Source organism: Homalodisca vitripennis, chromosome 6, assembly GCF_021130785.1.
Source record: "Homalodisca vitripennis isolate AUS2020 chromosome 6, UT_GWSS_2.1, whole genome shotgun sequence".
Taxonomy (NCBI): Eukaryota; Metazoa; Arthropoda; class Insecta; order Hemiptera; family Cicadellidae; genus Homalodisca; species Homalodisca vitripennis.
The window spans coordinates 34,820,669-34,837,785 of NC_060212.1; the positions used below are offsets into that span (position 1 = coordinate 34,820,669).

A 17,117-nucleotide genomic window follows, 5' to 3' on the forward strand; every position below is an offset into this window, starting at 1 on the left:
TCTTGAGATCCTCAGTAGTGAAGAATGTAATTAATATCTTCAACGTTACCGAATATTTAAAAATGTCAACTGAGCAATTTTGTTCGATCCGCTGAAAATGTATTTTAACTACTCGTCTGTTGAATAAAGATGCTATAGCGTTTTGTTTTCCATAGGTACCTTCCATTGTAATTGCAATGAATTCCGAAAAATACCAAATGAACTTTGGTTGCTTTCGTTTAAACATACATTCGTCAACCAATAGCTTGTTTAATGGAAGACACAAAATACAAATAAAATAATTAATAACCACAATTCGTTAGCGGAAAACACTAGGGAAATACTTAGTGGTGCTCTAGTGTATTAGCAAAACAATGTTGATTAATCTGTACTTATTTGAACAATGTTTATCAAGAACTAATCATAAAACTACACCACTATGCAACTGTTATTAGTAGCAATAAAATTGACTAAACAACTCTAATAACTCGGAACTGATATAGAGTCTAGTGTTTACACTGACAGACAGACTATAGGACGATATGATAGTACGTTTGCGTCATTACATCTACTTCTTCGACACCAACGAAGGGGACTAAAATCCGTACTAGCAAAACATTAATTTTAATTTAATTAATTTTTTTATTATTGTTCGTTTGGCTGTAAAATAATTTAATACTTGAAACAATATAATCGCAATGGAATAAAATATTAAGTGAATAGTACCGGTACACAACAAAAATTAGTTGCTTAGACTCTGTAATACATGTTATATAGTAATTACTTTGTATTCCACTAACCCAGTACCGTACCGGCGTTCCGGCATTAGTACATCCCTGACTGGATTAGGATGTATCTTGGTGTTGAGTCCCTTCCAGAGCCTTATTTTTAATAAGACCGACTAGGTCCGGACATAAGGTGGCAAATTTCCAAAGGCGGCAACTTTGGATGTAGTGGAGACCGGTGCGACGATTTAACATACCAAATCTCCGACTATTACCACTAAATTACTACAGAATGTAGCAGTGCCTGCAGGCAACAACTTGTAGTGTACGGAGTTGGTGTAGGTGATTTTTGTCTATATTCCACGCGATATAAGTGAATACATGTCTCACGAAACAGCTGCCTTAAAAGCTGGACAGAGTCAGAAAATACAGAACTAGTTTCTCTTGTATGGACCCATGTACACTACCATTGTTCCGCCACTTAACGTTGACTAGGAGGCTCGTGAGTCTTAGGCTCATCTAGTAATGTTTTAAGCTGGTGGCACTCATTTCAAAAATACTATGACACACATTAGAATGATTTTTTTTACCTATTTCCAAAATCAGTTTGGCATTTATATTCTGGATACAACAAAAATTAAGTGTGTGCCGATACTTTCACATCACAACTACCAAAATACGCTAAAACTACAGGAATTATTGGCTCGTTTGAATAGTCGTCAAATGTTTAAGGGTAGCATTGGTTAACTCTCTCCCGCTCTCCCATCCCTCAGAATCGGTTTAGGTGTCATTTTATCTGCGTTTACTTTTAATTTGTACAGCACTCGAGATGGGTGGCAATTCCTATTCTGAGGGCAGCATGAAGATAAATACGGGTTTGTCCTCTCGTAGTAAGAGCAACTTCTAAACTAATCGTTTATTCGAAAATTACTGAATGGCGAAGTTGATTGTCACAAAAACTTAAAGGATCAAAACCAAGGTGCCTAGTGACTGTTTGAACCAGATTGTGCCACCTCTTCTGCCGGGGAATATATTCAAATAAATGTAAGTTCCATAGCTCGAATGCAAAGAACTGGAAACATAATTGCATCACAATATAACTTTAGATGTAATATAACCCATTTCATACGCTTGTGATGATGCATAGAGATTCTTAATGTTGTTTTATTTTCATATATATATATATATATATATATATTATATTCATAAATATATAATAAATAACTGTATATACATATATATATATATATATATATATATAAAACTGCTTTATTCAAATTTTATTAAATTCGTAATCAATTAATGTTGCATGCAGTAGTTATCAAACGCCTTTATGTTTTAATGCGTACGCTGTTTATAAAGAAATATATGTGAGACTGTACCATGCTATTTCTCTTTGATTCAGTACGGATATTCTTTCAATCAGCTGTCTAACCTACATCCTGTTTTCATGTTTCACGCTCATCCTGTTCGTCGACTTGCCAAAAATATGTCTTTCCGGTTTGCTACCCCTTGAGGAGAGCTGTTGCACTAAGTTGGAGTAACAGATTTCTTTCCCCATCTTCAACATGAGGATCTACAAGGACCTGTTTACTGGTAAATTATACTTTCAGATATATTTTCTCTATTATTAGATATCCTATTTTGCATTATTTCAATTCGTTATTGAACTGTTTACTATGAAACTGGGTGGGTCATGTTTGTTGTCTAAGGCTAAAGTTCATCACCTGTCTTGTCAGTTATATTTTTAAGCTCACGTTATGGAAGTTAATTAATACAAGTGAATACTTTATTATTGAAGTGTAACAAATTTAAGCCATTAGATTAAAATAAGAATGCTAATTTAATAATTTTAGAATGGCTTATTCAAAGGAGGTATTCTTTGGTAGCCTAATTAGTAGCCTATTTGTCCTAGGTTAAATGTTTCATTACATATAGATTCTGTACTACCTACTAGTAGCACATGGTAATTTTAAATATTTTACTTTTCTATAAATAGGCCTAGATCACTTATGTCAATAGGGCCCCTAGGAATGGTACCTTTAGCCTATCTCTTCCAGGTGATGCTAGGCCTATTCAGTTGCTGTGATTGATTGGTTTGATTTTATCTGAATTAGGCCTAATAATTCAATAGACTAGCCAATTACAATTTATCTATCCAAATATATGATTCCAAATTATTAGGAATTATTTTTAATGTCAACAATCACAGCAAGAAGTAACATTTTTGAGAATTCCTAAATGACAATGAAAGTTAATGACATGTGGGTTTGCCCCTTGGTAACACATGGGCTAATCCAATCCATTTCACAAAAGCATTGGTGTGTAGGCTGCTTGTAAGTCTTTCCTAGTTACCTATATGCTCTTTTTCAATTTGGGTTGCAGTAGCCTATAATAAGCGGCCACCATGACAACTAAATTATCTAATAGTTAGAAATATTGAACTATTGAATGGAAACAAATAGCCTAAAGATATTCATAATTATTAATTGGAAGCTATTGTTATTTGACAGAATAACAGTATTACAAGTTACTCATGAATATAAATGGATACAATATTATCGTGGCTGTTTATTATAATGCAGCTCAGGTATCACAGGACAATAAATCGAAGTTTAGATCAGAACATTGCTGTAGCATGGTTTTCATTACTCGTTAAACAAGTATCTGGCTACAGCATTAGCGGCCATCATCTCAATTAAATCATTTATCTTCATGGTTATACTGAACAAAAATGGGTAAACTTTAATAAGCGGCCTAAACTTGTTAGTCGATTGCTGTTATTGAATGGTTGATTGTTTTTATCTGAGGGATAATTCGATATTAAAATTTATTTAACCCTTTGGACGCCAACGCCTAAGGCTGCCGCCCTACCCATCACGCTAGCGCCCGAACCAACTGTACTAGCCAAAACCGCCAGCCTTGTTTTGACGTTTTTGTAACCTATTAACCTTTGCTCTGTATTATCCTTAGTTTTTATGTTAATTGAATATTTATTTTTTTTATTTGTAAGAAATTATATGCGCTATCTAATAGGTAGTGTTGTTATATAAATAGCATTTAGAATGGAACTACATTGTTTATGATGTGGTAATGCCTAACCAAAACATTTGTTTACATAAGCTTACAAATTTCACTTCAGGCCAAAATATCGGTACCTACGAAAAAAAAAAAATTTTACCTAACGGTGATATTTTTATTCGTTACAGATATATTATATCTAAGACTGCTCACAAAAATTCAGAATTGAAAGTTGAAAAATAGTTTCACAAAAAATAAGTACTTTTAATTAGTGTAGATATTAGAAAAAATGTACAATAACTAGAATTAATTGTACAGTACAAACAATATGTTTGCTTGTTTTTTTTATTTACGTAGTATTAAAATGAGAGCATCTTCTCACTACTATAAGTCTATATTATCATAGATTTTCTTCAAAGAAGTAAGAAAAATCTTTGTCAACAAAATAATTATTTACAAATATATATACATTTGTCCCCGTCACTTCTAACATGTGTGTTTAGAGAAACACAATGGGTGGACACTAAACTGAACAAAATTGATTATACAGATAGTCTTATATACTTCTGAAATAGTCCTAAACAGTTTAAACAGACTTTTCAAGTTAAAAAATAACTTTTAAAAGATGTTTTTCTCAAACGGCTGAGCAATCGGACGTTGGCGCTTTTCGCCCGGACCTCAGCGGTCCGATCGAACGAACGTTGGCGTTTTTCAACTAGACTTCGACGGTCCGATCAACCGGGCGTTGGCGTCCAAAGGGTTAATAGCATGAAAATCATATGCTTTCAACTTATTAGTTATAGTAATTTTAATGTAAACGATAAACAACAAGAACTAACCAATATTTTGAAACTTTGAAAATGACGAATATGAGGAAAGTATATAAGATATTTCTCACAAGTGATAAGATTTGTGTAAGTAGCTTCAACATGTGGGTTTGACTCCTGGTATCACATGGACAGAATTCTTTCCTCCATTTCACAAATGCGGTTACTCATTGCTATCATGCTGGGCAAGTTATAAATATTGTAATGTTTCTTTGTTATCTAAATCTAGGCCATAGTTAATTGTAATGTACGAGATTCTTCTAGTTACAAAAATTTATTCTAACTCTTATTGTGTGCAATTTTTACATGCATAGAAGTTCGATAATATAAAGTCTCCCCATAATAATATTATACTGAATTACATTAACATACTTCAAATTGTAGTATAGTTAATCTATTTTTATATCTAATAAGTAATGATCTATTAAATTTAGGATTTGTGTATTGGTACAATGTAATGAATAAAAAAATTTAACATTTAGTTTTTACTATTTTAAGGATAAACTCGTCTGACAACTTGCAACACAAATAACACGTGTTCTACATCATTTTACTTGTAACTAAGTATTACTCAAATACCATATAGATTATTTGGCTCTAGTATAATAAGTGGCTACTACCACATTCCTATCATTATTATTGATTAGAAATATCAAAACTATTTTAGTTGTAACCAAACCAACTATGACTTTGTGTCAGAATGTATAGAAATACTATTGCAGATTGGCTATAATTTTGTTTTGGTGTGGTTATAAAAATTTAACTAAAGTATTATTTTCTTATCTCAAATATATTTATTTCTTTTAGAAATGAAAATATAGCTTCACTAAAATACAATCTTACAAGTTAGTAACGTAATTTGGTTAGACATCATATTTTCAAATTAATTCAACAAAGTAAAATCCTGCTTATGGTATTTGAGTAAAGGCCAAAAGAACAATGGTTAATGTTCATGTGATATTTGTGCCGACACATTTACCCTTCAATATAGTAAAAAGTAACTAAATGTTACACTGTTTTTTTTTTTTTTTTTAAGATTGTAAATGTACATGGCCTAGATAGTTTTTTTTATTCATAATTAAGTCATTACTTTTTAAGATAATCAGCCAAACTATACTGTAATTCGAAATAGTCTACTTGAAACGTAATTTGGTTGGAAATTTGGGTTTCAGTAGTTTTAGATAACAATGAATGTTTGAAACATAATTCGGTTAGAAATTTGGGTTTCAGTAGTTTTAGATAACAATGAATGTAGAGAATTGGATACTCATGAATATCATTAATTAGATTTTCGTGGTAGCCGTATGTTAGACTGCAGTCCAGCTGGATTTTATGATACTCTTTATTGTTTTATAAACATACTCTATTCATCCTGAATGAGACTATACATCGTTTTTTATGGGATGGAAATAACAAATAATAATGTTTTTTATAAATTGAAATGGAAATGTCATTTTGCATTTATATTTATTGTACTGTGGTTATTGTTATCTATGATTTTCATAAGCAACTGATAACTTAGAGAGTGGTTTGTGGTCAGAACAGCTCCTTACAGCACCAACAACCATTCTGTACAATAGCCTTTACTGCCTTTGTGATAACAACTGGGACACATTACCTCTATTACTCTCAATTTTTGAAAGTTATGCAGTTGAGTGTGGATTACGTGTGCAGTTAAAATGTGAGGAAATAATTTATTACTGGTGGTGTGTTTATTTAGATTGAGAATACGAGTTTGCCATGTAATTTTTTTTAGTAGGAAAAGATATTTTTCTGTGATCGAATTCACTCACTAGTTTGTAGATTGTTCTTCAAAAGAAATTAGGAAGTTATTGCCACATTAGTTTTACTTATTTTATTACACTAATGTGCGTTTTTAACTATTTTGTTTGTTGAAAATTTGGTTAAATGCGTTAATTGTGTTTAGTGATCTAAAATTTCCAGGAATTTACACTTGTGGAGGGGGGGGGAGAATTCCCAGCGACCATTGCTGGGAATATTCCCAAAATTCATAAATTCCCGGGAATTTATTTGACATTTTGCTTCTACTGATTACTAGATTAGCGTAGAACAATATTTCATCAATATAAAACAGGAATTGTCTTATCGCAAACCCCTCCCCATCCTCAGACAGAGGTCAAAGTCGAGCGGTCTAGTAGATAACGTGATTGCAGTCTCACTGCTTGTTCAGCTGGTGCGTCGCTTTGTTGTACTTCCGTGTTTTACCCCTACATTTCTCCAAACACAAAAATTCAACAAAAACATACATTACCAAACAAAAACTAAACTCTTTATTGAAAAAAACACTCAAAACTTGTATTTATTCTTGATGTACTCACCATCACATCATCTTTATGTACTCCACCACCCAAAATGTGAGTGCCTCCGGCCATCAGCGCGGGCTTCGGCAGCACTGAAGGTGCTGCCCTGCGCTGATGTCAACGAAAGAAAAACATCCCTCAAGATAGTACCTATCAGTAAAATATTAAATTGTAGAGGGGCTGATCAGAAATATAAATTAAATTGTAATGGAAAGGCAATTATGTACCGTGCAAAAAACTTAAATAATCATGTGATCCCGCGCGGCCTGTCGTAATCAGGATTCTCCGTAATCGGGATTCTCGAGAAAGATAAGATAACAGCAACAACAATACCTGGAAATGCTTGTAATTTTGTAATGAAAGTTTTTTTTTCGTTCTATCATGTTTGTTTCTATAAATTTATATTTTTCTGTTCTTCATACTGGTGTGGTCGGTATAATCCCAAAGTACCGAACATTTTAATCAATTCTGAAAGTTATATTCAGAAATGTACATCATACATGTCTTAATTCCTTCACATGAATTTTAAAATTGTGATACTTGTGTTCATCGTTAAATGTTATCGAATACCACATGATTGCTTGGTGGATCACTCACTATCAACTATGTTTTCTAGTATCAAAGGAAATGAACCAAATTTTTAAACCTATTTACAAATTCTTGCAAATTTGTTATAAAATAGTGCAAAATATTCCAAATTACTAATATGTCATTTTAACTTGTAAATTAAACTGTAAATTTAAATATTTGCAATGTTAATAATTAGGATTATTTAAAATAGATTTGATATCTTCACAGTTTGTTCAGATCAGGTCTTCCAAGATAAACACATATCTGTAAACACTTGGCAATTAAATTATGCACAGTAAATGAGTGTAGGCTAGTTGCTATGTGTTAAAAATTAGTTTTCATCGTCTTCATTTTCCATCGCATCTATCATGTCCAAACTCATTTTCAGTTTCTTCCATGATGGAAGTTTTTGCCAATATTATATCATTATATTTTTTATTATTAGGCTTTGCTATTGATCATTTAGAACCTAGGTTTCAAAACTGTTTTAAGACAAAATAAACCCCATTTAAATGAGTTATTCCATAAATTCCCTTGTTTTGGGGACCTATAAAGCCTTCGGGAAGTTCCCTGGAATATTCCCATTTATAAACTATCTTTATTTTTTTCCCTTGGGGTGGCCTACTGCCATGCACTTAAGCCTCAAGGGCTTTTCATTTATAAATGCTTCATTTGTGAGCCTGTAAACAAGGAAGACTAGCGGATACGTGTCAAAAGCTCACCACTATTGAATTGAATTTTTTATCTGATATTCAGTTCATATTATTTAGAAGTAAACCAGAACACTCAAACATACAGAAATAACATCTGCACATTACATTTTGTGTTGATTTATACAAACACAACACTAATTCATAGCCACTATGGTTATTGTCATGTTAGCTTGGTTCAATGCCTCCTTATATTATTTTTATAGAAGCAACTGAAATGTCAAACAAATACTAAATTATCAGAACTCATGTTTGTATTGTTTCTTTACTTAACAGTATAATATTGTCTTGTTATTCTTTTCAGGTGACGAAATGTTCTCAGATACGTATAAAATGAAGCTCGTAGATGAAGTCATGTATGAAGTCTACGGAAAGGTAAACATTGAACATATTTTGCACTAAAAATAGTATAATCTATCTGGCTCCAATAATTTACCTTGTACAATTTGTTTATCCCTCTATGACAATATTTATTCAGACAATAATTTTTTATAGGATTAAGGAAGTAATTATTATCTATTGTAGTTATCTCTGCTACTGGCTATTTAAGATGACATTCTTAACTGGAAGGGGCAAAAAGGGAAATGCTACATAAATATCTTTTACTACATGTATATGAATTATTATTATAAAGCTATTAACATTTTTCCCAAAACAACTTACCCAAATTTTTGCTTTTAATTTTGTATGAGGGAAAGAGTCGTATTCTTTAAATTTAGTCTTTCTTGCGTGTTTCTGTTTGGATAGTACTTGTAGAGACTAAAATAATAAAAAGAATAAGTATATTCCTTTTGTGTATTCTGAAGTTTTACTTTAATTCTGACAATATTATATTAACGTGTACTATTTCTGTTCCATTCCAAGAGGACCAGAACACGACCCCTTGAAACTCTTATATATTTTTTGCTTGCCAATATTGTGTGCCGTTATTTGTTAGCCTAGTATTGCTAGAATTTTAGGGGAGGAAATACCTTAGGCTGAGGCCAAGGTTTGGTTGTGGATGAATAGTTTAAATGGGGGTTTTGTATTAAATTTCTGATAAGCTTTTATTGCTAACATCATTTCGTTTTGGTTGTGTGCATGAAATATAATTTCAAATAATAAATAATTGTAAATTTTTAATATATATACTCTCTTCCCCTGTATATAAAATATCTTCACTTCTTCCCAGTGTGAAATAAGGTTACAAAAATTAATGTTAAATTTTCTTAAAATTGTATGGATTAAAGTATTTTGATGTTATGAGACGAAAATGAGATCTGTTAACCCATTGCGGATCACTGACGAGCTGGGCTCGTCACGCAGCGGCCAGGCCTAACGGCACGATGACGAGCTCATGTCGCAAAAGCGGTCTGCTTTTAAGTTTCCCTTCAAATAGTTCTATTAATGTCTGATAGATCGGGCGATAGTCTTCACTTGTCAACCAAGAGTGTTTAACAACGGTCTACATTTAGAGTTTTCAAAAGTTTTATAAATATCCTACAGATCGCAGTTATATGTAAACCCATTCATACAATTTTACTCTCTGCTTTTTAGCACTTCTGATTGGGTGTTTTCCTCAGTTGTTATTATAATACTTTTGAGGTTAGTGACACAGAACTAAACGACTCAGACGTACAAGTTGGCGGGTTTAGTCTAGACAATGGCCCGGATGTTGTAATCGCTTTATTTAGACTATGATTCAGACGTTATCCCTGCCACCCCGGAACCTTGCTCGCGTGTTATCGTTCCTACATCACGGTTACCCCAGTAGGCCCATGTTCCATCTGAACGAATACCTTCACAGCTGAATTTCCTAGTATGCAATAGCGAGCGATACAATGTGGCGCACCATTGCTGATCGTGCGGCCGCTAACCGTAAATTAATTCGTGCCGGCTGGTGCCCGTGCACCAAAACATTACGATCCGCAATGGGTTAAGACTAGTCTAGTTTTTACACATAAAAGTGTATACGAAAATAAAACATGAATTTGCCTACCCATCAAAAGCAGATAGAGATTGAAATTCTAATTATACTCATCCTTATACTTGTAAACAAGTACTGAACAGTAAGCCGTGGCAACAATCTACAATCGACAATTGAATCAGCTGATCGAGAAGGCAACTATAGCTGTTCAGTTTCAGTACTGTTTATTATGGCTAATACTGTAAATGACTTTGGGTTAAGTCAAATTACCCAAATACTGACCTTTAATTTTGTTTGTTGTTTGGGGAAAGAATCAAATTGGATTAAAGACAACAATCATTTAAAAATTGTTCCATTTCCAGTAAGCTGACTAAGTAGTTTCCTCTATATTTGTAACTTTTTAACTGTGAAAATGGACATGAATGAATGTGTTAAATGTTTTGACAGCTTGTAACAAGAAAGCAAGGTGACATTCAGATTGATGGGTTCAACCCGTCAGCAGAAGAGGCCTCTGAAGGCACAGATGAAGCAGTTGAATCCGGTGTAGATGTGGTTCTGAACCACAGACTGTGTGAAACCTATGCCTTTGGAGACAAAAAATCCTACACAGCGTATCTGAAGGACTACATGAAGAAGTGAGTTTCGTTATAATCTTAGTATTAATTCTATTAGGTCAGACGAAAAATTACAAGCCATATAATCATAACGTTATTTTCTATAGTACAGAATACAAATTGCAACTCAGTAAGTAATGTGTGTTCTGTGGACGTTTCAAAAATAAGTATTTTGCTATGAGGAGTATTTTGTATTCGTAATAATTTAATGTTTTTATTAAAATTTTTACTTTTAACAGGTAATAAATTAAAATATGCTATTAAATCTATATACGCTTTTAAGTAGAAAAAAATGACAGAATATTTATAATGGGATACATTATTTTAAGGTTGTACATGTTATAGGCTAATTAAATGTATACAAACTTTTAAGTAGAAAAGTGTAAGATTTTTTACAATGGGAGACATTATTTTAATGTTATACATTTTGTAGGCTAATACTACCAATATTGTGTTTAAGTAATGTTGAAACAAGTAATATTTATTTAGTAACACAGCTTACAACAGTAAAACAGTTTTCCTGAACAAAAATTTAAGAAGATGAGTTTAATTTGTTAATGATAATTTCTGTCAACCAGATTGTTAATTGTGTAAGGAATGCACTAGATGAGTTATTTTATAAGTTTGGTCTAATTTTAAAGAAATAATGGGTTTTAAAGGAAGGTACTTTTGTAATTGAAAGGTTTCAAAAATATGCCTTTCATTTAAAAAGTCCCCTTACTTAAAAATCCAACTTAATCAGATAAATTTGTTAAGCTTAGTCAATTTTGTGTGATTAGTTCTAAGAATTGATTTGAATTTGCAGTTTTTAACCCTTGTAGTGCCAGGGCTCGCTTCAAGACGATACGTACCTACATGAAAAGTGCAGTCTCTGAATGAGATGAGATGTAGTACCACTATATAACTTATCCCATACTGGCTGATATACCAAAGGCCAATACATGAACTGAACTAACCTTTTCAACTATCATTTCTACTTTATACTGCTATTAGATGACGTAAATAACTAAATATACAACACTCAGTTGGATCATATCGTGACGAGTGGCGGAGCGGTTGTTATGTAATATTGTGTTATATATTAATGTGTGTTTTTAATCATTTTTAAAAGTGTTAAACGTGTTTTGAAGTTATATTAGTTATTAAATTTAATACAAAAACTGATCAAAAGTTACATAAGAAAACCTTAAGAAGATGTTTGTGCTGGTGTTACGTCCGAGTGACCACGAAGATAGTCTTGTAGAGTTTGTTAGAAAGTTACCTGAGTAAGGTTATGTTTACGTTTTGAGTTTCCTTTTTTCCAAACCCTTGTTTTTTTTAGCAAAACAAACTTCTAGCACTTGACTATTTGTTTATAATTTAATGGTACAATATTAGGTTATTACACATGATTTTAGTTTGTTTTTAAACGCTCTTTATTATGATATTTCATGTACCTTTAATAAGAATTAAAAAGAAGCTTTTTCTCTAAAAAGAATTAATCTTTCGTTTTTTTCTTAAATGCTCATGAGCATAGTCAGAAAAATAACTACTTTTCAACATGGATTTTTTTTAACCTCTGGCACTAAAAGGTTTAATTCTCGCCAATAGGACATTTATGATCTTTAGTTAATAAATTTGAAGTTTTAAAGTTTGTTTCATATTTATTACAGATTAGTAGAAAAATTACAAGAAAGCAATCCTGACCAAGTCGACGTCTTCAAGACGAATATGAATAAAGTAATGAAGGATATATTGGGAAGGTTTAAGGACCTACAGTTTTTTACAGGTAATTGCTCACAGAGTGTAAACTATATTATGTTTGAAAAGTACCACTATGTGTTGTGACCTTAGTTATATCCTGAACTTGTTGAGTCTGTACAATTTGCATTGGATTTATCCGGCAAACGCTGGCTGTTAGATATAAAACTGTATTAACCCTTTAAGTGCTTTACCTATTTTGCTATGTTACCCCCTAAATTGCCACGGCACTCAAAGGGTTTCAAATATTTTACCATATGCTAACATATTTGTATTAAGGTAAGTGCAACGTACGTGTGCATGTTCTAATATCCACTACTGACATACGCTAGTAATGGAAGCTATACATGCTACAGAAACGGTTGTGTGTTGTAATGGTTCGCTTTGATATGTGAAGCGCAACATACATTGCCAACTCACATTTCAGGTGTCTCGCATAAAATACAGTGAACACATCTTGATGGTGAACACTAATGTGAACGATTAATTGTAACAAAAAATTGCTCTACTATTAAATTTGTGTAATTGTATTTGTGTATTAATTTGACTCAACAAGGGTTTGTGCACTGAGGTCTGTGGGCATCACGCTGATATGCACGCTAAAACCTGTTTTTTTATATTTTATTTAAAAGCATTAAAATGCGTTGGGAGATTTTGATCCACCTCAGCAGAAAGGTGGGACGTAGAGATTTTGGGAATGAATTTTTTTTACTCACCATTATTGTTTATGCCGTGATATTTGAGAGGATATTTAAAGTCAGGCTGAGGTAATTGTACAGAGCCAGTTTACTTTGTCAAATTAGTTGTTCTTAATTTTTATGCTAATGAATTTGAATTATTCTCTTTTAAATCAAGTCTTTACATATATCAAGAAGAATCGTATCTTTCCATAATAGAATTTCATAATGTGTTTATGATAACAATTCAAAGCATGAACAATACTAAGGAACCGACAACTGTTGCAGGGGAGTCTATGGATATTGACGGCATGGTGGCCTTACTAGAGTATAGGGACATCGATGGAGACAGCGTACCAGTGCTGATGTTTTTCAAGCACGGCCTCCTCGAGGAGAAATTTTAACTGGCAGCAATCCAACGCATTGGCTGACATAAAATATAAGAAATCGCTGAAGGTTTGTATAACATTTTATGTCATAAAACCATTAAGGAATACCAACATGTTCATAAAAAAGTCAAATAATTTCTTTGATAACATAAAGGTGGTGTAATCGTTTTTGTTTAATTCACAGAATTATTAAAAATAATTTTTCAGAAAATAGAAATAATTTTAAAACTGTACTGCATTAAATTTCTTGTAACTTCATACTACTATCTTATATAAACTTAATTCTAATTAATTGTTAATTGAAAAGTATTTCAAGTTAATTTTTTTAGTCTGTAATGTACAGTTTTTAACCTGTTGGATCCCGTAGCCGCACAGTTGCGACTGAGGCAAGTGTGCAGTCGTGGCCCGTTGCCGCACTGTTGCGGCCGCGCGCAGAGCGTTTTATTTTTGCGTTTTCTTCAACTCAATTCGCTAAATTAAATGACGTTCAATATACCGGGTTACTCGGGAGAACACTGGCTTTCTCGTGAGGTATATTTTGTTTCGCGCTACGATACTTGGCAGCCTGTTTTTACTCTAAACGTCGAGGCGTTTCAGCCGGTTGCTGTTGTTTGTACACAATAATTATGGCTTCGCGTAAGCATGAGTTGTTTGATCAAGATATTAATGAATTATTGGGCAGTGAGTTTAGTGAACTATCTGATAGTGACGACGAAAGTGATGTGGATATTTTCAGTGGTGTAAGAAGTGGTGATTTTATTTTTAGTGAACTAGTTCGTGATGCAGACTTCAACCACGATTTAGGTTATCTCGATGAACCAGTACCAGGACCATCGGGTGATACTGTTTATTCTAATAATCGTCCAAATAAGCCTACTTTGGATAGTGTTGACTTGGTAATAAACGAGGTAGTTCAAAATTATAATCCCAGAAATGACTTTACTGGTAATGAAGGAACTGAATGTAGGCCTAACCCCAAACGTAGAAAGCTACCTCCAATTACCTATCCCTGGGTGAATGATACCAACTTTATTCCGCACATATTTCCATTTGACAGCTCAAAATCTGGAATAAATGCTGATTCTGGAATAAGTAAGGAATCTACAAACCTAGATTTTTTCCTAGTTTGTTTATCCTAGTCTTATTGATTTATAAAAAATAAACTTACACTTGGAATCAAAATATATATATAAATTTAAATATGTATATTTGAATTTAGAAATATCAATAATATGAAATAAATAAACATAAAAATAAAACTTATGAGTATATCATTATGCAGATGCAAAAAATAACTATAATGCAAAGTAGTAACCAAGTGCCAGAAAAAACCCGGGCCAGCAGATGCCCCTGTGCTGCCATAACCCGGGACTCAACAGGTTAATGTGATTCTAAATTTTACTTAGAATGGTACTAAAAAACAAACTGAAACTTTGGCATTTTTAATTTTTCATATGTATGATTATTTGTTATTTTTGTTCCAGATGGAGCTTAAGGACATCTATTAAACTTTCCAGAAGACGCCTTGCCTTCGGTTGTGGCAAGGCTCAACTCTAAGCTCCATCATCATTTTTATATTTGTTATTTTTTAATATTATTAAAATTTGATGTATTTAATTTTTTTTGTATATACTTTTTCTACCCTCTATATAAAACTGTACACTTTAATTTATTTATACTATGGAAGATGGGGGAAGTTTACTTGTGAAACCATCGTTTAAGAAGACAGAATATTTTGCAATAAATAATTGCTTTGAAATTCACGATCTTTTATTTTCGCCTTTAAATTGTATCAGTTTGACCTGTGGACTTGAATTGGTGGCTGAGATATAAGTAAAATTAAAATAACTCAACAAATACTTGTGCCACAAATTGTTATGCTAATGCAATTATTGTTATGTCATGGCTGAGAATGTATTGTGGATGAATTTAGTCCCATTTCTGCTGAGTTGCAGTGTCGTATCTGACACTGCCACCTTTGATTCTTGAAATGCAGTTCCATGATTGTCTAAAGGGATGCAGCAACTTTGGCATTTTGTTTTCTCTTAAGATAAAGAAGCGGACAAACCTCTCATTGTATTTAGTTTTTTTACCTCCGCACTGCTTCTGGAGGACAGGATGGGTAAGGTTGGGGGTAGGGGCCCCCCTCGATAGAGATCTGTGATGAAGGATTATCAGTAACCCTTGCACCCCAATATTTTAACTTTTGCAGTTAGTGATTTGCCAGTCCTCGAAAACATTTGTACGGATTTGTGACATTGATTTTACTTTTCTAGTTATAAGCAAACTGTTGAATTTATTAACCCAGTTGTATTTGGTTTTACACACAGTAAAATAAACAATCCTAGTAATATAAATGCCAAAGTGCCTTTTTTTTTTGCTTTCACACCTAAAACATTTTACTGATTGTGCTTAAATTTTACATGGATGTATTTTCAGTTCCTGGGATGAATATAGGTGTATTCATATTCTGAAAATACCACTGGTCTTAAAAGTGGTGAAATATCCCATCTTTGTGAAAATTGGTAAAATATCAATTGAAAGAGCCTGTCAAATGTATTTAACATTGTTTTATAGCAGCATACCCTCATGTTTAATTAATTAACCACGATTTTTTTTTGTTTTTTACATTTTATAGTGTGTAAATCCTATAGAGAGTAACTTAGTTTTTATACCGTTTTTAGATTTCATTGATTAGAAAAGTCACTATCTATCGTAGAAAATGTCCTAAAACATAAGATGGTCAGAATTTACTCCACTTGGAGCAGTCTGCAAGAACTAAGCTAGATGAAAGTTTGCTGAACTGATTTCAATCTATTGTACCAATTCCAGCTCTAAATGTTCTAAAATATGTAAACCAAATTTCATTCTACAAGAAACAAAACACGTAAATAGTGTCATTGTGAATGTAGTTTTTTAACTGTGGATTTTTAGTATTTGATATAAAAGACAAAAGTTACTATCTTTTCAAAACTTCACTACAAATTTAAGTACTGTAAAACCAATCTTAGTTGTCTTTTGACAGAAGTAGGCTTCTTTGATCTGTGATACATATTTTCTTAATCAGAAAACAAGTCAAAATCAACTATGGGAAAAAAATACTGAGACTGGAATAAATAATAATGACCATAAATATTCACTTCTTAACGTTTTCTTGATTGTAGTAACAAGGCAAACTCGACATTGGTATCAGAAATATAATTCACTTGATCCAGAAGTGGTCATACAGGTACAAAACCTATGAAGTTGCGTGCGAAGCAGTGGGTAACTGCTAGTTTTTTATATTGATAAAGAAAGGTTAATATAACTCAGAGATGCTGAAAAGTGAAATGAGTTATGACTTCAGTATTACATTTTTTTATGGAAAAAATCTAAAAGTTATTAAATTTGAAATAATCAATTGATAAAGGAATGAGCTCACAAATGCTGATAACGTGGAAAGCTGCTTGTCGTCTGGACTATGATAAATCCATTTCCTCAGATGTTAGCCAATTGGATACAATGTATCATGTCATTTAGATGATATATCTGCAACGATGATATGTGAATATGTGGTCGATTATAATTGATTTAATGTCACTTCGATTGAAATAATTACATACTGAATGAAGTGTGATTCTAATACTGTAATTAATTGT

General features: G+C 32.5%; 1 protein-coding gene across 1 annotated transcript; it reads left to right on the forward strand.

Annotated features, from left to right (window-relative positions):
- Positions 1–2,143: 2,143 nt before the first annotated feature.
- Positions 2,144–15,238, forward strand: LOC124364268 (translationally-controlled tumor protein homolog). Its single transcript, XM_046819613.1, has 6 exons — positions 2,144–2,300; positions 8,458–8,528; positions 10,507–10,694; positions 12,326–12,441; positions 13,379–13,546; positions 14,964–15,238. Exons 1-5 carry the CDS (start codon positions 2,273–2,275, stop codon positions 13,492–13,494), a joined length of 519 nt encoding a protein of 172 aa, XP_046675569.1. The 5' UTR covers positions 2,144–2,272; the 3' UTR covers positions 13,495–13,546; positions 14,964–15,238.
- Positions 15,239–17,117: the final 1,879 nt, after the last annotated feature.